The sequence below is a fragment of the Somniosus microcephalus genome, chromosome 10 (assembly GCF_052327205.1).
Source record: "Somniosus microcephalus isolate GS21.2 chromosome 10, FLI_Smic_1.0, whole genome shotgun sequence".
Lineage (NCBI taxonomy): Eukaryota > Metazoa > Chordata > Chondrichthyes > Squaliformes > Somniosidae > Somniosus > Somniosus microcephalus.
In genome coordinates, this window is record NC_140996.1 from 216,750,194 (window position 1) to 216,774,918 (window position 24,725).

The 24,725-nt window shown below is 46.9% G+C and overlaps 1 protein-coding gene across 1 annotated transcript in view; it reads right to left on the reverse strand.

Moving 5' to 3' along the window:
* Positions 1-4,943: 4,943 nt before the first annotated feature.
* LOC147112096 (P2Y purinoceptor 8-like) overlaps positions 4,944-24,725 on the reverse strand; it is a 69,864-nt gene continuing 50,082 nt past the window's right edge. Inside the window, exon 2 of the mRNA XM_085999610.1 lies at positions 4,944-8,314. Within this exon, the coding sequence (XP_085855736.1) occupies positions 7,274-8,263 (990 nt within the window). The 5' untranslated portion in view covers positions 8,264-8,314 and the 3' untranslated portion in view covers positions 4,944-7,273. The remainder of the gene's footprint in view (positions 8,315-24,725) is intronic.

Consider the following 24,725-nt stretch of genomic DNA (forward strand, 5'->3'; position numbering starts at 1 on the left):
ACTGGGGATTTAATCGAATGTCTTCTTGCTTCTTACCATGCAGCACGGTGCAGATAGCCAGTGGAGGGATAACAGTCGTCGTCATGGTTAGGAGTTGGTTTAGCCATTCTATGCGTTGGAGGCAGGTTTGCGGCAGGCAGGCACATTACCTGCCTGTAGTAAGCAGGTCTCCAACACAAACCCCCCTCACGTTTTTCTCAGTGAATTTTTAACGGGGTGAGAGCCAAGGTTCCTTCTAATTTTTTGTTGTTGTACTGAGCGGGTCACGAACTCCTTTGAGCACGCGACCTTTTCATGCGTGAGCAAATTTTAAAACAACTACAACAACTTTTACAACAGCGACAGCAACAGCAACCACGAGGGAGACGGTTGGCAAGCGACACAACGAAGGAGTGACATCAGAATTCACAGGTGTCGCTGGCGCAAGGGAGCTGAGAGGTGAGTATAGGGTGAGTAATCGTGGTAAGGTTTTTTTTGTTCTGTTTGAGTATATTTCTGCTAAGTAGATCATAGCCTACCTAATAGAGAGAAATGCTGATTGGTGGGTAGCTGTTGAGTGTTTCTTGTTAAGTTTTAAGTTTATTTCTGCTAAATTACCTCCATAGTCTGGTAAATAGAGGCATGGCAGGGCAGCTCAGTCCCATGATTTGCATATCCTGTGCCATGTGAGATATCCTGGACGCTTCTCGCGGCCTGGATGACCACGTGTGTAGGAAGTGTCGCCAACTGCAGCAACTCGAGCTCCGGGTTTCGGAGCTTGAGCAGCAGCTGGAGTCACTACAGTGCATCCGCGAGGCTGAGAAACACTTGGAAAGCACATTTCTAGAAGTGGTCACCCCACAGCCACAGAATGTGCAGGCAGAGAGGGAATGGGTGACCGCCAGACAGAGAAGGAGGACCAGGCAGGTAGGGCAGGAATCCCCAGAGTGCATCTCGCTCGCTAACCAGTTCACAGTTCTGTAAACTGGTGGGGGTGATGGTTCCTCTGGGGAGAGCAGCCAGAGCCAAGCCCACAGCACCACGGGTGAGTCAGCTGCACAGGGAGGGAGGAAAAAGAGTGGAAGAGCAATAGTGATAGGGAATTCATTGGTTAGGGGAACAGATAGGTGTTTCTGTGGATGCAGACATGACTCCTGGATGGTATGTTGACTCCCTGGTGCCAGGACCAAGGATGTCACTGAGCAGCTGCAGGACACTGTGAGGGGGGAGGGTGAACAGCCATAGCTCGTTGTCCATATCGGTACCAATGACATAGGCAGAAAGAGGAATGAGGTCCTGCAGGCAGACTATAGGGAGCTAGGAGAGAGATTAAAAAGCAGGACCTCAAAGGTAGTAATCTCCGGATTACTCCCGGTGCCACGTGCTAGTGAGTACAGGAGTAGGAGGATAGAAGAGATGAATGCATGGCTGGAGAGATGGTGCCGGAGGGAGGGCTTTAGATTCCTGAGGCATTGGGACCATTTCTGGGGAAGGTGGGACCTGTACAAGCCGGACGGGTTACACCTCAACAGAGCCAGGACCAATATTTTCACGGGGAGGTTTGCTAGTGCTGTTGGGGAGGGTTTAAACTAGCTTGGCAGGGGGGTGGGCACCAGCCTACAGGAGTAGAAAAGAGGAATAAGGTGCATAAAAGAAATTATGTGTTGGATAGTACTAGAGAAGAAAGTAGTACAAGAGGCAGAAATAGTGCCATATTAGGTAGGAGCAGTCTAAGACTACGAAAAATTCAAAAAAGGGTGTAGAATGCATGTATGTAAATGCACAAAGTGTGATGAATAACGTTGGTGAGCTACAAGCACAATTAGCCGTGTGGCAATATGATGTTGTGGCAATAACGGAAACATGGCTTAAAAACGGTAATGACATAAGAAGTAGGAGCAGGAGTAGGCCATACGGCCCCTCGGACCTGCTCCGCCATTCAATAGGATCATGGCTGATCCGAATCTAGACTCACGGGTGCAAGGGTACAAGGTGTTCAGAAAAGATAGGGAAGGAAAAAGGTTCTTGAGGGGACAAGGACAGAATCCATTTGGTTAGAGTTGAGGAGCAAAAAGGGTATGATCACGCTATTGGGGGTATTCTACAGTCCTCCAAATAGTGAGAGGGAGGTAGAGGAGCAAATCTGCAGGGAAATCGCAGAGATATGCAAGAGCTATAGAGTGGCGATATTGGGGGACTTTAATTACCCAAATATCAATTGGGATAATGCTAGGGTAAAGGGAAAGGAGGAGGAGGAATTTCTGAAATGTGTTCAGGAGAATTTCCTTGACCAGTATGTTCTTGGCCCAACTAGGAAGGGGGCATTGCTGGATCTGGTGCTGGGGAATGAGGTGGGCCAGGTCGACCAACTGTCTATGGGAGAACACTTGGGTACGAGTGATCATCGTATCATAAGATTTAAATTAGCAATAGAGAGGAGCAAGGAACAATCTAGAGTGGAACTTCTAAACTGGAATAGGGCTAACTTCAATGGGATGCGAAAGGATATAGCCAGGGTAAAATGGAACCAAAAACTAACAGGAAAAACTGTAACGGAACAATGGGTGATCTTTAAGGAGGAGATGTTCCAAGTACAGGCTAGGTACATTCCAACAAGAGGGAAGGGTAAGAGAACCAAAGCAAGGGCTCCTTGGTTGACGAGGGAGGTGGAGAAGATGATGAAACAAAGAAAGAGGGTGTATGATGAATGTCAGGTGAATTCTTCAACGGAGAACCAGACCAAATACAATAAGTTGAGAGGGGAATTGAAGATGAAAATAAGATTGGCAAAGAGAGAATATGAGAGTAGAATTGTGGTTAACATAAAAGGGAACCCAAAAATCTTCTACTGGCATGTAAACAGTTAAACAGGTAGTAAGAGGCGGGGTGGGCCTATTAGGGACGAAGAAGGTGATCTATGCTTAGAGGCGCAGGGCAAGGCTAGAATACTCAATAAGTACTTTGTATCGGTGTTTACTAAGGAGGTGGATGCTGACAAAATATCGGTATAAGTGGAAAAGGTAGAAGCAAAGGAAGGGGTGAAAATTGATAGGCAGGATGTACTAGAAAGGCTGGGTATGCTTAGAGTGGATAAGTCACCTGGTCCAGATGGCTTGAATCCCAGGTTGCCAAGGGAATTGGGGGAGGAGATAGTGGAAGGGCTTGCCATACTTATCCAATCTTCCCTAGATGCGGGGGAGGTGCCTGAGGTTTGGAAAGTGGCAAATGTGACACCATTGTTCAAGAAAGGGTGTAAGGACAATCCTAGTAACTACAGGCTGGGCAGTTTAACATCAGTGGTGGGTAAAATTTTAGAAACAATAATCAAGGAAAAAATTAACGGGCACTTGGCGAGGTTTAAGCTAATTAAGGAGAGCCAACACAGATTTGTAAAAGGCAGATCGTGTTTGACTAATCTAATTGAATTTTTTGATAAAGTAACAGGGAGGATTGATGAAGGGAATGCAATGGATGTTGTCTACATGGATTTTCGGAAGGCGTTTGACAAAGTATCACATAGAAGGCTGGTTAGCAAAATTGAGGCTCATGGAATAGGTGGGTCAGTGGCAGCTTGGATAAGGAATTGGCTTAAGGACAGAAAACAGCGAGTTGTGGTAAATGGCTGTTTTTCAGACTGGAGGATGGTAGACAGTGGTGTTCCCCAAGGGTCAGTGCTGGGGCCACTGCTTTTTTTGATATATATAAATGACCTGGATATTGGAATACAATAGAATTTCTAAATTTGCCATAACACCAAACTTGGGGGTGTGACAAGCAGTGATGATGCCAATCGACTGCAACAAAAAAGGCTAGCAGAATGGGCAGACAAGTGGCAGATGGAATTTAATACAGAGAAGTGTGAGATGATGCATTTAGGCAGATGGAACAGGGAGAGGCAATATACACTTAATGGCACAGTTTAAAAGAGTGTGCAGAGACAGAGGGACCTGGGAGTTAATGTGCATAGGTCCCTGAAGGTGGCAGGACATATTGAGAGAGTGGTTAACAAAGCATATGGGATCTTGGGCTTCATAAATAGAGGTATTGAGTACTAAAGTAGAGAAGTTATGCTGAACCTTTATAAAGCGCTGGTTAGGCCACAACTGGAGTATTGCGTCCAGTTCTGGTCACCACACTTTAGGAAGGATGCAAAGGCACTTGAGAGGGTGCAGAGATTTACCAGAATGGTTCCGGGGATGGGGGATCTTAGCTACAAGGACAGGTTGGAGAAGCTGGATTTGTTTTCATTAGAGCAAAGGAGGTCGAGGGGTGATTTGATAGAGGTGTACAAGATTATGACGGATTTAGATAGACTAGACGGGGGAAAGGCTGTTCCCACTAGTTGATGGTACAAGGACTAGGAGACACAGATTTAAGGTTTTGGGCAAGAGATACAGGAGGGATGTGAGGAAAAGCTTTTTTACACAGTGAGTGGTGATGACCTGGAACTCGCTGCCGAGGGAAGTGGTGGAAGCGGAAACACTCAATGTTTTCAAGGGGAGACTGGATCAGCACTTGAGGGAAATAAACTTGCAGGGCTACGGGGATAGAGCGGGGGGAATGGGACTGACTGGATTGCTCTACAGAGAGCCAGCGCGGACTCGATGGGCTGAATGGCCTCCTTCTGTGCCATTATGGCCCTATGACTGTGCTACCATTCCCACGTTGTGCGGCGAACCCTCTGCGATTGGGAACTGGGTTAAAACAGCCCCAACCAATTTAATGTGGGGCTCTTACAACCAACATACAGTGGAGACTTGTATCCCATCAATCTGGATTGCATTTGAAGGTGAAAGTGCAGTGTCGAATCCGTGCCTCCACCCAGCCACTCGCAGGAACCATTTATTACTAACTGGTGCATTTTTGATTAATGGGTTATGGTGATGGCTTCAGGTGGGCCTATGGTGTATTTCATGATCAACATCATTCTTTCTTGGGCTTCCATGGATACCAGGACACAGTGGTAGGCACCAAAAGCAGTTTATTAACATAATTAACACATTAGCAGATTATTTATTATTTATATTACACAATACACAATGTGTTACTCTCCAAGTCATTCTTTTATTTACAAAATGCCACACGTAGGCCACTGAATTATAGAAAAACAATCTTAGGCCTGAATTTAACCATATAACATATTGAAACCAATCTTCCTGAGATCCTCAAACGTTTTTTCCTACATGTTCTATTTCCAGAGGTGCAAATAAAAGAATTGCATTTATCTAGCACCCTTCACATTCTCGGGACACCCCAAAGCACTTGACAACCAATTAATTACTTTTGAAGTGAGTCACTGTCCTTTTGCAGGCAATATGGCAACCAATTTGCACACAGCAAGGTCCCACAAACAGCAAATCAGATCAATGAGCAATTAATCTGTTTTAGTGGTGTTGGTTGAGGGATAGATTTTGCCCAGGATCCCAAGAGAAGTCTCCTATTCTTCCTCAAGTACTGCCATGGGATCTTTTATGTGCAGCTGAACAGGTAGACAGAGTCTTGGTTTAATGCCTCATCCAAAAGACAGCACCTCTGACAATGCAGCACTCACTCTGTGCTGTTGCTGTGCTGAAGTGTCAGTCTAGATTGTGGAATAAATTTGCATCCGTGGTCTCACCTGTAATCCTGAGGGAGAGCGGTGCAAAACAGGGCCAAATTGGGGGAGACAAAGCCTATGGCTGCCTCCCGACCCCAAGCGCCATCTCCCTTTTTAGGGACCACCACCAGTTGGTTCTTCCCTACCTGCCGCATTTTTCCCCCAATCTCTCGATGTCAACCCATGACCCAGGAAAATGGGTTGGGATTACGGCAGAGTGGGAAACCACCCCTGCCCTACTGCAAAGAGGGAAATCCAGCTCTGCGTGTGTGCAAGTTCTAAATTGGGGCCTTAGAACTCATCATCTTCTGACTTGGAGATGAGAGCCCTAACAGTGAGCCAGTGTCCTGGCCAACATTTATGCCTCAACCAACAATGGTCTGGTTATTTATTTCATTATTATTTGTGGGAGTTTGCTGTGCAAACATTGGCTGTTGTGGTCCTCTACATTACAACAGTGACTACACTTCAAGAGTGCTTCATTGGCTGTAAAGTAGTTGGGATGTCCTTAGGTCGTGGAAGTTGCTATATAAACGCAAATGCTTTCTATTGCATCCTTAGGACATCCCAAAATTCTTCATATACTTTTGCAGTATAGTCACTGTTGTCATGCAGGCAAGTGCAGCTGCCACCATCTAACTTCCTTGTCCAATAGCTCATTAAACAATCCTTGATGGCAAGAAGCTGCACACATCATGCACGTATTGTCATCCCGTTACACATTGCTGAGATGTCAGCGGCCAATCTTATTTCTCTCTATTAATTCACTCCCCACTTCTAAATCTTCTACATCCTGACAAATTAACATACAGCTCCTGAGGTGGTGCAGTGCCAGTCCAGGTACATTACTGCAGATAGCAGGAGCCATTCCTTAATATTACTTCTTGGGGGAGTCCCCCTTTGGGAATGATTCTCCGCTGATTGAAGGCACTGCCATTACTTTCTGCCACTTTTACTTTGCGAGCAGAGATTTTGGGTCCATCGAGTATGTTGGAATCCAAGCCAGTGAATAAAAAAAGAGAAACATCACACTCAAGCCTCCAGGAGAAATAATGTCTGTATATTGTGTTATGAATCTTATGATCGATGAAGAAAGACTCGTGAAATAACACTGGACGGCCAGCTGGTGGCGCCGTCCAAGGAGTATAAATACTCGGGCATGGGCCCAGCTTGCCCAGGACATTGTGTAAACAGGAACTAGTGAAAGATAACTAGACCTCCATGTTTTGAAACAAGTTGATTAAAGCCTTGCTTTATACTCGAACCAAGTGCGTAGTGAGTTTTATTACGTCATATTGGTTTTACCTTTCAATGGAAAGAGAGGCTGTTGCAGGTGAAACATTTGCCAAGTGTAATGGGTTGTCACCTTTTGCCAGGTCCAGATGGGCCAGGGCAAAGAGCAAATTCTGGCTTGAACTCTGGACATTTACTTTGGTGCTGAGGAACATTCACCATGTTTTCACATCATGAGACACAGAAGTAGGGAATAAAAACGGATATTTTTTTTAAAAAATTGGATTTTGCACGTTTCAGTTGATATTTTAAAAAGCGGGCCACGTGCCCACTCACTGTCCTTTACAAAGCAGGACTGGCTGCAGCCGTCCCCACCCCATGGCTGGTCGGGGGGACACAATGCTTTTCGGTAAAGGTGGGGAGATCCACCACCGGATCAACCAGGAGACCCATCCTGCACCCATGTTACTGACTGCCCTTAGGAGCTAGGGGTTGCGTGACGTTGCTTACGGTCTTTTCACTATCATCAATGGGGACGCACATACACAGCCTCTGGACCTTTCTTCTAAACTCCTTTGAGGCAAAGTAGTACAACAAAGGGTCAAAGCAGCCGGTTAAGCTGCTCAGAGTCAGTGAGAGCTTATAGAGAACGTAGATTGGCTTATTCTGGTTTGCCAGGACAAAATGTACGATTATAATTACCTGAGTGGGGAGGTAGCAGATGGCAAAGGCAAGCAACACTACAATTGTCAAATAAACAACCTGTTTCCTCGACTCTCTCATTTGGCTTGCCGGGGTCTTCAGCAGAGTCCTGATAATTCTGGAGTAGCACAGCACCATGATGATGAAAGGCAACAAGAAGAACAGAAAGATCTGCGCCAAGAAATACAGGTAAAAGTAAAACTTGGCAGGGAACATGTCTCGACGTATGATGTCGAAGCAGGTAGTAATTCCCAGAGCCGGGACGTAATAAGTCAGTTCCGTGTACATCAGCGGCAAATGGACCAATAAGACAAAGCACCAGCTGACCGCGCACAGCGAGATGGCGCCGCTGACCGTGCGAAGGTGAGAGGTCCGCAGGGGGTGCACGATGCCGAGGTAACGTTCCACGCTTATCAACGTGACCGTCAGGGCGGAGCAGTGCATGTTCCCGTAGAAGAGAACCGTCACCAGCCGGCACAGGGGGTCGCCGACCAGCCAGTTGTTCCGGTTCCAGTGGTACATGATCTGGAACGGCAGCGTCAAGCTGTACAGTAGATCCGTGACGGCCAGATTGATGGAAAAGATCATGGTCGGAGTCTTGGGCCGCATACGGCAGCAGAGCAGCCAGAGGGAGACAGCGTTGAGTGGAGTGCTGAATATAAAGACGACCAGATAGATGGCAGGCAAGGTGTTAAGCAGCATAGCGTTGGTGAGCATCTGTATTGTGGTGTTCCGTATCGCACTCTCGTTCATTGTTCAGCAGGACCTCAAAAAGCTTATTCACGAGAATTAAGAGCCAAAATCCTGAAGAAAAACAACAGAAAAAGAAGTTCAGTTTTCACGTGTCATTTACAAAGTAGTGAAAGTGATGATACTAGAATGGTTCCAGGGATGAGGGATTACAGGCATGTGGATGGACTGGAGAAGCTGGGGTTGTTCTCCTTAGAGCAGAGACGGCTAAGAGGAGGTTTGATAGAGGTGTTTAAAATCATGAAGGGTTTAAAGAGTAAATAATGAGAAACTGTTTCCAATGGCTGAAGGGTCGATAAGCAGAGGGCACAGATTTAAATGACTGGCAAAAGAACCAGACATGAGTGTAAAGTCTGTGTGTCCAGTTGTAATTAATAACACACAGACTACAAGATTAAAGTTCAACAGGTCTTTACTGGTTGGAGGTCAGGACTATATGAAATACAATCTTACTACACAGTGCTTATATACCGGTGGTCACCACCGGTATTACGTATACAGCAGCCAGAGAAAGTAGTACATCTCTTAAGGTGGAACAGGCTTAAGTTCTCTTAAGGTGGAACAGGTTACATACACCACAATGAGGAAAAACGTTTTTACACAACGAGTGGTTAGGATTTGGAATGCACTGCCTGTTAGGGTGGTGGATACCGATTCAATAGTAGCCTTCGAAAGAGAACTGGATAAATACTTGAAGGAGAAAACATTTGCAGGGCTATGGGGACAGAGCGGGGGAGTGGGACTAACTGTACTGGTCTTCGAAAGAGCCGGCGCAGACTCGATGGGTCGAATGGCCTCCTTCTGTGCTGTACTATTCTATGATTCTATAATAACAATATTTTCAAGAATATAATAATATTGTTCAGCATGTGCATGTGTTTTTTAACTCTACTGATTGGGTCTGACTCAAAAGCAGGTGGAAAAAGACTTGCATTTATATAGCGCCTTCCATATGTCCCAAAGCACTTTACAGCCAATGGGGGTGTTAAATTTTCCCGCTTTTATTCCCAACTATCTAATTGAAGAATGGTTAGCATGGATCAATGTTGGGAGATGATTGTCATAGAGTCATAATGGCACAGAAGGAGGCCATTCAGCCCATCAAGTCTGTGCCAGCTCTCTGTAGAGCAATCCAGTCAGTCCCATTGCCCCGCTCTGTCCCCATAGCCCTGCAAGTTTATTTCCCTCAAGTGCCTATCCAGTCTCCCCTTGAAAACATTGAGTGTCTCCGCTTCCACTACTTCCGTCGGCAGCGAGTTCCAGGTCCTCACCACTCGCTGTGTAAAACAGTTTTTCCTCACATCCCCCCTGTATCTCTTGCCCAAAACCATAAATCTGTGTCCCCTAGTCCTTGTACCATCAACTGTGGGAACAACCTTTCCCCGTCTAGCCTGTCCAAACCCGTCAATCTTGTACACCTCTATCAAATCACCCCTCAACCTCCTTTGCTCTAATGAAAACAAATCCAGCTTCTCCAACCTGTCCTTGTAGCTAAGATCCCCCCATCCCCGGAACCATTCTGGTAAATCTCCTCTGCACCCTCTCAAGGGCCTTCACATCCTTCCGAAAGTGTGTTGACCAGAACTGGACACAATACTCCAGTTGAGGCCTAACCAGCACTTTATAAAGGTTCAGCATAACTTCTCTACTTTTGTACTCAATACAGTAAACTCTCATTTAAACGGTACCTAATCAACCAGAATTCTTTAATAACCGGCAAAATAGATAGGCGGTAATTTGCCGAATCCATCCATTTTTCGTTTTTCCAAGTCAGAGTTTCCCGCGGTGGCCGAGTTAGTCACTGGTTTTTATTTTTTTTGTGTTAAAAATTGCCCACCTCTCTGTTATCCGGAATTTTTAATCAACTGGCACCATCCCGGTCCCGTCGGTGCCGGATACGAAAGAGTTTACCTCTTTTTATGAAGCCCAAGATCCCATATTGGGTTAAACTGTATGCTATTGTGAGGTTAGCATAGTTAACCAACAATATTAGAAAGGTCATCGAGCTGAAACGTTAATTCTGTTTTTCTCTCTCCACAGATGCTGCTGACCGGCTGAGTGTTTCCAGCAAGTTTCTAGTTTCACTTCAGATTTCTAGCAGCCACAGTATTTTGCTCTTGTTTTAATGTTGGGAAGCTCACTAACTACAGTCATACAATATTACAGACACTGTGGGGGACCTTTACTTCCCGATGTGCTGGGAGCGTTGGGGGTGGGCTGTTCCAGTAGCGCACGGGAAGCCCGGGAGTCTGGTTTTCCCCGCACGCTGCAGAGATTTAACGACTCTTGGCCTGACAGGCTCCCCGCCCGGAAGTCAGCCTGATTGACAGGCTTGGCTTCCAGTTGGGCGGGGAGCACTCCAGAGCAGGCCGCAGGACCAGGTAGATCCGATCCCCAACCCCAGGGGGGCAATCCGATCCCATTGGGGGGGTCCGATCCCCGACCTCAGGGGCTGAACCAATCCCAAGGGGGTCTGATCCCCAACCCCGGAGGTCCAATCCCTATCCAACTGAGTGGCTTGCTAGGCCATTTCAGAGGGCAGTTAAGGGTCAACCATGTTGGTGACAGACTGGAGTCACATTTAGGCCGGTCCAGGTAGAGACAGCAGGTTCCCTTCCTTAAAGGACATCAGTGATTGTGTTGCATTTGCAAAGATAATCCAGAGGCCGTAAGCAGAGTTCAGTTCATGTTGCTTTTTAATGGCTGCTCCACACACACACTCCCAGGCAAAAGCAATCGAATACCTATACACAATACAATGATAACAGCACTATCAAACTCCGTGTGCTCAGGCCAAGGCAATCGAGTACCTATCACCAATGTCAGACATAACAGATTGGTTTTTATAACACTCCCAACAGCTTCACGTTCATTTATTTTCTAAAAACTGAATTCGTATTCTCAAACTGCCATGGTAGGTTTAGGAACTCATGGGGGGAAAATTTCGGTTGATTTGCGCCTCCCATTAGCGTAAAAGTAGCGGCCCGGCGAAGTTAGAAGCGCCCCAAAGGGGGCACGACCCAATTTTTCCCCCATGGTCTCTGGACTATTAGTCAAGGCCTCTGGATTACTAGTCCAGTAACATAACCACTACACTACGGTACTAGGCCTGTGTCAGTGTTAGCTCTGTATCAGAGCTATCTACTCGAATCGCATTCCCCCTGCCACTTCTCTGTGTCCGTTAATGTTCTTCTTCAAGTGTTAATGTGATGCTCCATTGAATATTACAGTCGATGGTGGCTACAATGGCCATTTGTGGCAGATCATTCGAGAAAGCAAATGAACGATATCATCGGAACCCGATCTGCACATTTAAAGAAGGACCCTGCCAGCACCGGCGGGCAATCTTGCTGCCTGTAAGAAGGGCCGGTTAAAATGGAAGGTGGTGGGAAGGGTGTTGGCGGTAAGCCTCCCGGTCGATTTTAACTGCCCGCCCACTCAGTTTCCGCCAGTATTATATTATTATATAAAGGTTTAGAATAATCTTCCAGACAACACAATGGCGGCAAAAATATCCAAAATGCATTATGATAGGAAATGTGCTCTAATGGGAAAGTTAGGGTACTTGAAGGATTGGTTTCAAAGGTTCAAACGTTATCTGGGACTTTTCTTTTTATCAGTGATTCATTGCAATCAGTTATTGCACTAACCATTTCGTAGTTTAGTAACTTACTGGAAAACCATATTGAAAACAAAACAGGTAAATTGTAGTACTACACCACCTGGCTGTACAGAGTTCGCACCTCAATTCTGATATGGATCAGCTGTTTCAGAGTTCTCTGTATCTTACCTTAAAAGAAGTCTCACCATAAATGAACCTATAGGGGGAAAAATTCAGTTCTTTGCGCCTCCCGTTAGCGCCTTAAGAGGGCGCCAATTGGGGCGCAAAACAACTAGCGCCCGGGCGCAGCGATGTTTGCGCCGCTCGCAAAATGAACTAGACATTTTGCGGCGGCGCTAAAACTACTGCCACGATCTCCTACGCCGGCAGATCATGACATCAGTCGCGTGCACAACGCCCCGGACCGGATATTGAGTGGCGCCCCCTGCCTTACCGCCTGCCACTAGCAACGACAGGTTGAGGGGAGCGTTTTGCTGTCAGAAAGGGACTGGGGGAGCGCTATTTAAAGGCGACCGCCTCCTGCCTTTTTCTTTTCGGTGACATTTTTGCACCACGCATTCTGAGAGAGAGAGAGACTTCTGGAGAGATTCAACGCTGTGTGAAGGAGTTTTGAGTACTGAGCAGCACTTTGCAAGTTCATTTTGATTTGCCCTTTCTTGCTTCACCAGCGCTCTGAGGTAGCGCCTCGCTCCTCGGCCTTTGCGCCTTAAGACAGGTGTGAAGCGCCTGATTTAGCGCTCCAATCACCTCCAGGGGCGATAAAAGCCAAGTTTGCCGTCGGAGGTGATAATTAGTGCCAGGCGCTAAACTTTGCGCACGGCCGATAATGGCGCCCCAAACGGGGCGATACCGAATTTTTCCCATAAAATTTAAACAGGCATGAAAAACTGCAATAGACTATTGGCAATTGTTTATTCCTTCCTTGAAACAGTGGCCGGTATTTTCCGATGCCTACAGGTGTGTACGAGCTGTGTACACACCCGTAGGGGCCTCACAAGTGCCAGTTTCAGGCATACGAAGCGCGTGCGCTGAAAACCAGCATTTCCGATCTGTCAAGAGGATCCTCCACCTGCCTTGGAGAAGGGCCCCTGCGGGGGGTGGGGGAAGAGTACCGCTTTCTGCAGAACCTCCGCCCGCTGAAAACCCTTAGAAATCTTACGCCTGGTAAAAACACGCGTAAGGCCGGCTTTTACCAACATAAGAGTTGAAAAAAAGTTTTTAAAATTTTTTTTTCACTCATTTATAATTTTTAAATACTTTTAAAAAAGGTAAGTTTATTTTAGCCCCGTAAAAAAACTTCAATTACTTTTTTCAAAAAAATTAATTTTTGTTTAAAATATTTAATTGAATGTAATTTTAACTCGTTTTAAAAACATGATGGTTTAAAAAAAAAATTATTTAATGTTTTGATGTCTTTTTTCAGTGATCCCCATTCATATTTTTGACGGGTCTATCTGTCAAAAGTATGAAGGGTGATTCCCTTCTCCCATTGGCTGGCCTGGGCCCACGTGATCCCAGGAATGCTTGCGAACCGCCTGCGCCACTGGGATACCTGGGCCTCTGTGCATTCCGACTGTGGAGAGGCCCAGGATTGGAAATGGCCGCACCTCGGGAGCCCTCAGGTAAGGGCGTAGATTTTTTTCCCCGATCGGAGGCATCTGCACGCGGGAAGCCTCCTATCGGAAATTACGGGCCAGTGCAGTTTGCCATCATTGACGAGCGGCAGAGACGTTTCTGTTGCTCACCATCGGGTCTTGAACCAGAAGGATGTGCAGAAGATGGAATTTGCCTTCAGCAACAGAAATCTTTCCCCTCGATGTTATCTCCAATTGTGAGAGATAAGAGACCAGTCATTTACTGAATACCTGCAATATCAACAATTTCAGATCATAACCTCGGCCCCTATTACATTTTTACTTATATTTTTTATCCACCCCTTTGTTTTGGTTTTTCCCTCCCCCCCTTTCCTTTTTTTCCCTCTCTCCCACATGGCAGCTGTCTCCCATTCTGCCAGCGCATTTCACACCTAATCTAGAGCTGTCTTTTGTCTCCACTAGTCCTATCACCATCTCGTCTCGTTTTGAACACCTCTTAATGTCTCTTCCCTTTTGTTCTCCCCCAGCCTGGCCTCTTAATCTATTTCATTCCCTGTGCCTCTTTAGCCTTGATAAAGGGTTCACCCGAAACGTTGACTCTAATTTCTCTCCACGGATGTTGCCTGGCCTGCTGAGTTTTTCCAGCATTTTCTGTTGTTATTTCGGATTTCCAGCATCTGCAGTATTTTACTATCGTACCTGCACTTATTTGTTCTTGTTGCTGGTGCGTGTGAGAACAAAAATTTGATACCAATGGACTTGAAATCATCCTGCGTGGCATCAGTACTGAAATTCCGTTAAAATTGTGGCCAGGAATTTCTTGCGTCTGCGCCTTGGTTACTAACAGCTCATTTGGGTGAGGTTATGTTAGCCACAACTGTAACAGAATCACCGCCCTGTTTCGGAAGATTAACACCTCCAGAAATAGGTTAACACCTCTGATAAAATAGCAGAGGAATTTTACGCAAATGCCCAAAGCATTAATATTTTTTTGCAGCACAATTTCAAGGCCTAGATTTTTTTTTGCTTGTGTAGCTTTAGCACACGTGCTTAAAACCACCCAAGTTATCGTCACCCATCGTGCATGGCAGTGCATCCAGAAGCTTAAGGCCATCAATTTAGTGGACGGGCGGCCCTGATACAGCCACGAGTTCAAATAAATATCTCCAGCACCACCAGCAAGCAACTCCACGAGGCTCCCTTATGATCATCCTATAGATCGCGTCTTATAAACTATGAAGGCCATGCATGACCGAACAACCAACACCGCCAACACAGATTAACTGGCTCAACTATCTCATTTATGCTTGTGGGACATTGGCCACCATGTGACTACACTCCAAAAGTAATTCATTGGCTGTGAAGCCACTTGGGACATCTCGAGGATGTGAATGGCGCTAATTAAATGCAAGCTCTCTCTTTCTGACAATGTGCTCCGTCCAAGAAGGAAAGAAAGAATGAAGGAAAGAAAAAAAAATTACACATTTATATATCGAGCCTCTCAGGACCTCCCCAAGTGCTTCACTGTTGTTGAAATACTTTTGAAGTGTGGCCACTGCTGTAATGTTCAACGTTCCCCGTAATTTTTTTTTTGTGGGCAGCGCGGCCCCTTTAACGGGCTGTGCGGCCCATTCAAAAGTCCGCGCGTGCGCGGTATTTTCGATTTGAAAGCCGGTTCACCGGCTGCGCGGGACCCCTGGAGCACGGCGCGGCTGCGCGGGACCCCTGGAGCACGGCGCGGCTGCGCGGGACCCCCTGGAGCACGGCGCGACTGCGCGGGACCCCTGGAGCACGGCGCGGCTGCGCGGGACCCCTGGAGCACGGCGCGGCTGCGCGGGCGCGCAGCTTGAAGGGAAGGAACGCTGGTAATGTTCAGCCCCTTGGCAACCACATGCATATCCATTACTACACCGATCAATGACTAACGGAGCAGGTACATGAGTGATAAACATTGTGGGTAATAAGTGATATAAGTTATATAATCGTAGCTAGGGACTCCGAAAAATTTACACGAGACAGACTGAAAAATTTAATAGGAGCCTGATTGTCTCAGATCAGTCAGTCCTTGCTCAGAGCACACAACAAGTTGCCAGCCTCTCGTGCCTATCCTGCAGTGCACTGGGCTTTACTAACGTCTACAATGCTGTTGAGTATTTATAAGTATTTTCAACATTTGACTCCCTTACCTTTCAAAAAATCTATCTCCACCTTAAATATATTCCTGCTCCTATTTCTTATGTTATGTTCTTATGTACCCCAGAACATTACGGGGGAAAAATTCGGTTGATTTGCACCTCCCATTAGTGCCTTAAGAGGGCGCTAATGGGGCACAAAGCAGCTAGCGCTCGGGTGCGGTGCCTCCCACGAAATTAAGCGGGAGGATAGCGGCGGCGGTAACCGTTAGCGCCCCGCGGTGCTGCGCCTCCGGCGATGGCATCATCGCTTGCACCCCAGCCACAACCTTCAGTAGCACCCCCTGACTTACCGCTGGACGCTATGTCCGACAGGGTCGGGGGGGGGGGGCTACCTGTGGCCAGGGCGGCGCAAATTAAAGGGGAGGTGCTGGGGGGCCATTTTTGCTGCTGGCCGCCTGTCGGCACCTGCCGCCGTTGCTGTCCCTGGCCCCAGTGAAGGCCCCCCCCCCCCCGCGGGATGCCAGCACTCCGATCCCTGGTGGCCCAGCTGGACCCCGGGTCACGCTGCGCTAGGCCTCTCCCCTTCAATAAGGGGCGGAAGGCCTGCAGTACCACGGCACGACATGCAGCAGAGCGTGGCGCTGCAGCACGTAGCGCCGTGATATTCACTCGCAGCGCAACCCAATTTTTCCCCCGGAAAACTACCACAAGAAATCAATCCAAGGCACAAAGCCATGATGGAAAGTAATGCATAGATACTGGATATTGTAGGTTAAGTAGTCAATACACCACAATGAGAAAGATATGTAGAACACATCAGCCTACATTTTCCAATATGACTGCAGTTTACACCAAAATGGTCAGAAAGAAGTTTTGCACTGACTCATGTATTATTAGTACCCAATTTTAAGAATTGATCACATTATCATATTTCTACATGAAGCCAGGTGTGGATGTGGGCTTGGAGCAGACTCGTGGTTGGAGTGGGAGATTGCAAGCAAGTGAAATATGAAGGGTGGATCGCAATATCCTTCCCCACAAAAACTCTGCAGAGGTCCTCCTGCTCCATCCCCATCATGTTCCCCTTCTGCTTTTTTATTTTCCCATGGGAGAGAAGGCTCATCTCACAATGTGTTCAGCGCTGCTGAAAATAAACCCAGTCGTCACTGTGGTGCACAAACCACAAACCGATCCTGGAACACACGAATTAAGCAGCAGAAGTGTAACAATATTTTCCTCGATTAATATTTAAATTTCAGCGGGGAGAGGCTACTTCCCTTTACTTGCAAGGGGTGAAACAGATGACTGCTCAACACAGCCATGGGAACGAGAAGTAAGCCTAAGTTGCCTGAGCAGTGCAGTTTCACAGGAGATAAGCACAGTTGTCCCGCTCCAGGGGCTGGATTTTCCCTGTGGAGGCGGGATGGCGGCGGGAGAGCTGGTTGGCAGGTTCCGGACCTGCTTCCGTCTGCAGCCGCTCTCAGAGAATGGTATTCCATTGATTGGGCTTGTTAAGACCCGCCCTGCGGGGTTCCCGGCCAATTAACAGGAAGCGGGTCTAATGACGTAATTTGATGACGCGTCGTCAGCCGGTTTCCTTCAAGGGACTAGGGCCACATTCATTTTGACAGTCGTGCTGTCTGTGTTCTACAGCACTGAGGGGCTGCAAACACTGACAAGCACTGCACAAAGGTGGACGTCTGCACCCAGGCTCTTCCATGACTCCCTCCATATGCTTATAGAGGAAGGCACATCACGCAGGGAGATTCTCTTCTCTTCTCATGGGCGGAAGAGACCGCCCCAGGTCACCAACGCAGCCTGGTTGCACATTGCACAAGCAGGGATGTCATCAGGAGGACCAGGCTGCAGTGGCGCAAACCTTTCAATGATCTCAGTAGATCAGGAAACGTTAGTACAAAGCCACACTCAACCTCATCCTGCTGTGCCCCTCATCACATCCCCATCACTCTGCCTTCCCTACCCTACTCCTGCACATCTTTTCTCACACCAACTTACCTTGCACCTCCACCCATCCCTCTCTGTCTACATTATCACTTCCCCATCTCACTAGCCACCCCTCACACTCACCCTCATCCTACTACAAGCATACCAACTAACGACACACAAGGGTAGGCACTTGAGAGGTTTAGCCAATGTTCATGTGAAGTTTCTGTTCATGTGTTGTCATCTATATTTTCAACACTTCACCTTATTGGACAGATCTGTGTGCACCTTGAGAAGTGTCTTAGTGAGTTTCAGTGAATGTTGAGACTTACTCTCCCCACCCTCCCCCCGCTATAGTGATGAGTGTGAAAGGAATGGCTTGGGCATTGTAGGAATGCTTTACAGTGCTGGTGTGGGATGGTGCCAACCTGGCGCATCATGTGGCAGCTTCAAGTGAAGTATATCTGGCCATGGTGATGCCATCGCTGGCCTCCCGGGCAGCAATGTTGTCGGGTGCTGATGCCCTGTGTCCTGTGTAGCATCAGGTGATGGCGGAGAAGGTTGGTGTTGTTGGTGTTGTTGGTGTGCCTGGTGATGGTGTTGGGGCTGATCGTGGAAGGATTCGGGGGACCAAGGTCTGATTTTTTCAAGGGCACCGATGTTGCTGGAATAGATGACAGCTGCAGGTGAGATGACAGAAGCGATCTGTCAATGGTGAGAGAGGTTGTTCCAATGAGGTGGCACTGGATGTACAGTTGCCTCTAAATACTTGCAAGCTAAAGAAATCTCTATATATCTTACAAATGCAGTAACCAACAGTTTCTGAGCTCTGAAACTGACCATCTGCAACATGGCATCCTTTACACCACTTCTGCAGCTCTCAGCTTATCAGATACATCAGAGCAGACTCAACTTATGCCAGGGTGAGCTGGCGTGTTCCCCAAGCAGCGGGTAACCCATGGGGGAGCACGTAAAATGACTAGGTAGGCTCAAAATAGCATTAAATTGGCTGTTAACAAGCCATTTAATGAGCTCAATTGTCTCCCCCGCCGCTTGGTGTCGGGTCTGTTCTGCACAGACAGACTCGACACCTGGAAGACTCGCGTGAAGGCGGGTTAACAGCTTTGCTATTTTGACAGCGGACCCGCCTCCAAACCCGCACTCTGAACACTGGCAAAATTCAGCCCCAGGTACTTGAGCACAAAAAATCTAGGCTGACACTGAGGGAGTGCTGCACTGTTGGAGGTGCCGGCTTTCGGATGAGACGTCAAACCGAGGCCCCATCTGCTCCCTCGGGTGGACGTCAAAGATCCCATGGTGCTATTTCGAAGAAGAGCAGGGGAGTTCTCCCCGATGTCCTGGCCAATATTTATCCTTCAATCAATATCACTAAAACAGATTATCTGGTCATTATCACATTGCTGTGCACAAATTGGCTGCCGCGTTTCCTACATTACAACGGTGACGACACTTCAAAAAGTACTTCATTGGCTGTAAAGTGCTTTGGGACATCCGGTGGTCGTGAAAGGTGCTATATAAATGCAAACATATCTCAAAATATGTTAAACTGTAAACCCAGAGATTACTATTAGCGCTAATAGCAGATAAGTGCTTAATGAATCTCATGTGAACACCTTAAGCAATTATACACTAATAACACCAACTTGAAGGTTAATGCACACATGATCACCAGGAATTGGGCGCACGTCTAACAAACTGGTCCCACAAGATCATCTCACACGTTCCTGGTCCACAGTATCACCAGGAAATGGGCGCACGTCTAACAAACTGGTCCCACAAGATCATCTCACACGTTCCTGGTCCACAGTATCACCAGGAAATGGGCGCACGTCTAACAAACTGGTCCCACAAGATCATCTCACACGTTCCTGGTCCACAGTATCACCAGGAAATGGGCGCACGTCTAACAAACTGGTCCCACAAGATCATCTCACACGTTCCTGGTCCACAGTATCACCAGGAAATGGGCATAGCCTAAACCTGCCACGGACCAATTAAGCTCAAAACCTGTGCAGCTCTTGGGAATGGCTAAGAAATTGTCTGAAGAATAGAAAACAATGGGTACTTGTGGTGGAGTTGTGTCAGGGTTGGAGGAGGGGGTAAGACCCAAGTGGGGTGGCCAGGGCTTGGTGTTGGGACCACTACCACTACCGTTTCTAATTTACATCAATGACTTAGATTAAGGAACACAATGCAAATTAACCAGAATGATATCAACCGAGGAGGGACGGTGAAGTTGGAGAAAGCATCTCAGAAATTACACAATGAGTGGACAAACAATGGCAGGTGAGATTTAATGCAGTGTAAAGTGCCACACATAGGAAGGAAACATAGCACACTCCATGAATAATGTTGAAATAGCTGAAAGAGACCTCAAGGTCTTAGTAAACTCGACCAATATACAATAGCAATCAAGAGGAGCGCAGCGCAACGAGCAGCAGCAGCAGACTCACGACACGCTGCAGCACGTCGGCCGGCAGCTCCATTTCGGGTAACTCGCAGTCCGGATGGGAGGAGGGGAGCCGGGTATGGTGGCCAGAGCGGGAGAAGCAGGCCACCACATGTGGAGCTGGCAACAGTGAGGAGGAGGCCGCGGTGACGAGGAGGACGGAGCGGCTGAGGGACATCGGGCTCCCACTGCCACGGGAAGCCATTGTATTGACTCTGAACGCGGCGCTGTATGTATAGCTGACGCGTCCCCACGGGGAACAAGCATTCCATTGTACTTGTTACATATGGCAAATAAATCTAATCTGAATCTGAATCAAAGCCAATTGAATATTGAATAACACAGCCAAAACAATAGAAAACAGGTCAGAGGAAGTCATGATCAAACTGTATAGTGCTCTGGTCAGACCACGTCTTCAGTACGATGTTCAGCTCTGGTCATTAAAAAACAAAGGGGGCATTCACGTACAGGAGGCAGTGCAGAGAAGAGCCATGAAGCTGATCCCTAGTGTCAAAGATCTGAGTTATGAAGAAAGACTGGAGATACTTGGGCGTTTCAGCAGGGAAAGCAAGCAACTGAATGGTGATCTTATAGGATAGTTAATGTAGTGGAAAAGATGAATCTGTAATATTACTTGAAATTATGAGAACAGGACAAGGGATTACAAGTCCAAAGCAGTGAAAGATGAGTTTACGATCAATATCAGGAATTACTTCTTCACAAAAACAGTGATCAATGCATGGAATGGACCTCCAGCTGCAGTGGAAGTGAAGATCCTAGAAACAATTAGATACTGAAATGGAGGGAACTGTAGGGTCTTTCTGGATAAATGGATTAAGATGGGACAAGTGGCTTTCCTCAGCTGTAGTTATCTTGTCATCTTTTGTGCTTCTTCCCCTTTACATCCACAAGTGAATACCAAACCAATGCTGATTAGATATATACTTAACCTCATTTACTCAGTAGAGTTTGGGCCTATATAAAGATTACTAAATCAGCAAAGACTCATTCTCCCCCCCCCCCCCACCCCACAAGACCAACACTACAGCACCAAGAATCAGACACGTAAACATTGTGTCACAGTCAAGAATCAGATCATGGTCCCACACTAACTCATTCTTTCCCAGGTCTGCCTGTTACAAGCTACAGGCTTTCAAAGCTCAAGTTCAGCACCATCTAATCAATGCTTCTTGATTTTCATAATGTCTTTGTCTCCTACTCCTTTTATCCTTGGTGATTTACCACACCATGGTGTTTGATATACCTGGGTTTCCTAATAATTATGCTGCCCTCTCTTCAATAACCTGCACAGATTGGGCCTATTGCAGTTTGCGGGAGCTTGCTGTGCGCAAATTGGCTGCCGCGTTTCCTACATTACAACCGTGACTACAGTTCAAAAGTGCTTCATTGGCTGTAAAGCACGTTGGGACATCCTGAGGTTGTGAAAGGCGCTATATAAATGCAAGTCTTTCCTTTTTTTTTGTATCTTTTCCAAATGAATCACCAAGAATCGAGCACAAAATTATCACAACATTTAAAGAGACATTCGGGTAAATTTTCAGCTTGGCGGCCAGGTGTTACAGATCGGTCACCCGTTAAATCGGGCAGGTTCGGCAAAAGGCAGCCAATCCACAATGCCAGTGATACACCAAGGTGGCAAGTTGAAAACCTATCCCTTTCTTTTAATTGCATCCGCCCCTCTTTGTAACTTTTGCTCCAACCACAGACTATAAGCGGGAAAGTTGGAGATATGAGAGAAGTTGAGAACAAGGCACGGAAAGATGGGCACCGAAGGCTTCGATAGTTAGTTGGCCAAAGCGGAGCAGTTGCCCAGCTGAACCGACCAAGTGGGTTTTCCTGAAACTGGTTCAGTTTTGACGAAAAAGTATCAGATCCCCATAATCGAGTCTCTTTATGTATTGTAGTTTGGGCAGACATGGGGGAGTTTCCTTCCATTGTTTGTTTCCCGCCACAGGCAAAAATAGAAAATAAAAAACTTACTGAAATTCCAGTCAGGATAAGTCAAGAAGTTGCTCAGACCAACTGATTTAGTTGAGCTTGAAACTTGAGAGCGCTCTGGTGCAGCCTTTGGTACTGACCATCCTTGTTGCGGCGGTTATGGCAATTGCAGCTTTAACCGACTGAAACAGTCCACAGGGTTACGAGAAATAGAGAACATTCAACGGGAAGCTGTGTCATACAGAAAGCATCTAGCGTTTTAACTCCAGCTGCTTGCCGGTGTCGTTGTTGGGTCTGAAATAATACGAACGTATGAACGTGCAAAATCGGTGGACAAGCTGGAGCATAATGACCAGCAGCCCACCCCACCCCCCGCCTCCAGCCATGTAACTTCTTCTTCTTAGGCAGTCCCTCGGAACTGAGGATGACTTGCTTCCACATTAAAAATGAGTTCGCAGGTGACTGATGAGTTCAATGCGGGACCTACAGTCTCTGTCACAGGTGGGGCAGACGGTGGTTGAAGGGGCAGCCAATTTGCGCACAGCAAAGTCCCACAAACTCCTGAGAGAGACAAAAACACAGAAAAACCCAGGGCCAATATGGGGGAAAGATTTATCTCCGACCCACAATATTAAGTAATCCTGGCCATCATTTTATCTTGCTTACACAGAATAAATTCTACACCATATTTACGTGAGATAAGAGAAAATATTTTAACTGGTTATCCATTTTTATTGCCTACTGATTCCTAAACAAATATTTTCTCCGTTTCCCCGCCAGGGACTATTCTACAGGGATGCTAGGGGACTGCCCACACTCAAACCGCAATACCACTTGACTGTTGAAGTATCTCTATCTCAGGAGGCGTAAGGTCTCCAGTTTTCAGGCTCTGCTGATGCATTACAGCCAACAACTCAGTGAAGGAACTCGATACAGGAAACTTTCGATTAACCGGCATCTAAATAACCGGAAATGTCGGTTAACCGGCAAAATTCAGGAGTAGGTTCAGGTAACTTTTATTACTTGCCTTCCTCCATGTGTTGCTGTGCAAGGGTGTGGCTGCAGCTGTTGCTAAGCTACAGAGACGCTTGCAACTTGTGGCCATTGTTTTGAACCTGTTGCTAAGCAACAGGGTTTGTTGCTTTATACGGAGCTCTCAGCTCCCTATCTTTTACTATAGCGTTCGGTTATCCGGAATTTTTGATGAACCGGCACCACGTCGGTCCCGTCCGTGCCGGATAAAAAAAAGTTTCCTGTACTTTGGTTGTACTCTTACCGATTACAAGAAAAAATTTGTTTTTTTTAATTCATTTACGGGATGTGGGCGTCGCTGGCAAGGCCAGCATTTATTGCCCATCCCGAAATGCCCTTAAGAAGGTGATGGTGAGCTGCCTTCTTGAGCCGCTGCAGTTCGTGTGGTGATAACTTTTGTTTTGATAGGCAACCTTTCTCTCAAATCCAGCCTCCCAATTCTTTCTGAAGGTAACCATTTTTTCTCAGTCAGCACTAGGGTGCTAGGGTTTGGATGATCAGCCATGATCTCGTTGAATGGCGGAGCAGGCTCGAAGGGCCGAATGGCCTACTCCTGCTCCTATCTTCTATGTTTCTATGTTTCTACTATAATTTCTGCAGCTCTGAACTTCCACCATTTCTTCTTCCTAAGCTCCAAATATGCTTCACTACCTTTTTTTTTTAATAGTTTGTTCTCAGACATGGACAACCCTGGTAAGGCTACATTCATTACTCATCGCTAATTGCCCGGAGATGGCAGTGGTGGACTTCGTCCTTGAACTACTGCCGTCCTTGCTCAGATGGTGCTCCCACAATGGTGTTAGGTCGGGAATTCTAAAATGTTGAACCCGCGACTAAAAGAAAAAGACTTGCATTTCTATAGCGCCTTTCACGACCACCGGACGTCTCAAAGCGCTTTACAGCCAATGAAGTAGTTTTTGAAATATAGTCACTGTTGTAATGTAGGAAACGCGGCAGCCAATTTGTTGCGCACAGCAAGGTCCCACAAACAGCAATGTGATAATGACCAGATAATCTGTTTCAGTGATGTTGGCGGAGGGATAAATATTGGCCAGGACACCGGGGAGAACTCCCCAGCTCTTCTTCGAAATAGCGCCATGGGATCTGAGGGAGCAGACAAGGCTTCGGTTTAACGTCTCATCCAAAAGACGGCACCTCTGACAGTGCAGCATTCCCTCAGCACTGCGCTGGAGTGTCAGCCTAGATTTGTGTGCTCAAGTCTCTGAAGTGGGACTTGAATCCACAACCTTCTGACTCACAGGCGAGAGTGCTACCCACTGAGCCACAACTGACACTGCGAAGGAGCAGTGTTATGTGTCCAAGTCAGGAGGGTATCTGCCCAGGAGGGGAACGTTGCTGCTCTTGTCCTTCTTGGTGAGAGAGGTCGCAGAGCTGGCAGGTGCTGTTGAAGTGACCTTGGTGACTTGCTGTGGTGCTTATTGTAGATAGCACGCGCTTCAACCACAGTGCAGTATGATGGAGGGGGCCTGTACAGAATCCAACGGCAGAGGTGCTGCACAAATGACCTGCTGTAACCTGGATGGTTTCAAGCTTTTGAGTGTTTTTTGTGGCTGCCCACATCCAGGTAAGTGGTATTTCATCATATTCCTATACTCCTATAGGCCTATAATCTCTGGAGTATGCGAGGTGATCTCATTGAAACATATAAATTAGCCTTCATTAGCCGAGGCATAGAATATAAGAGCAG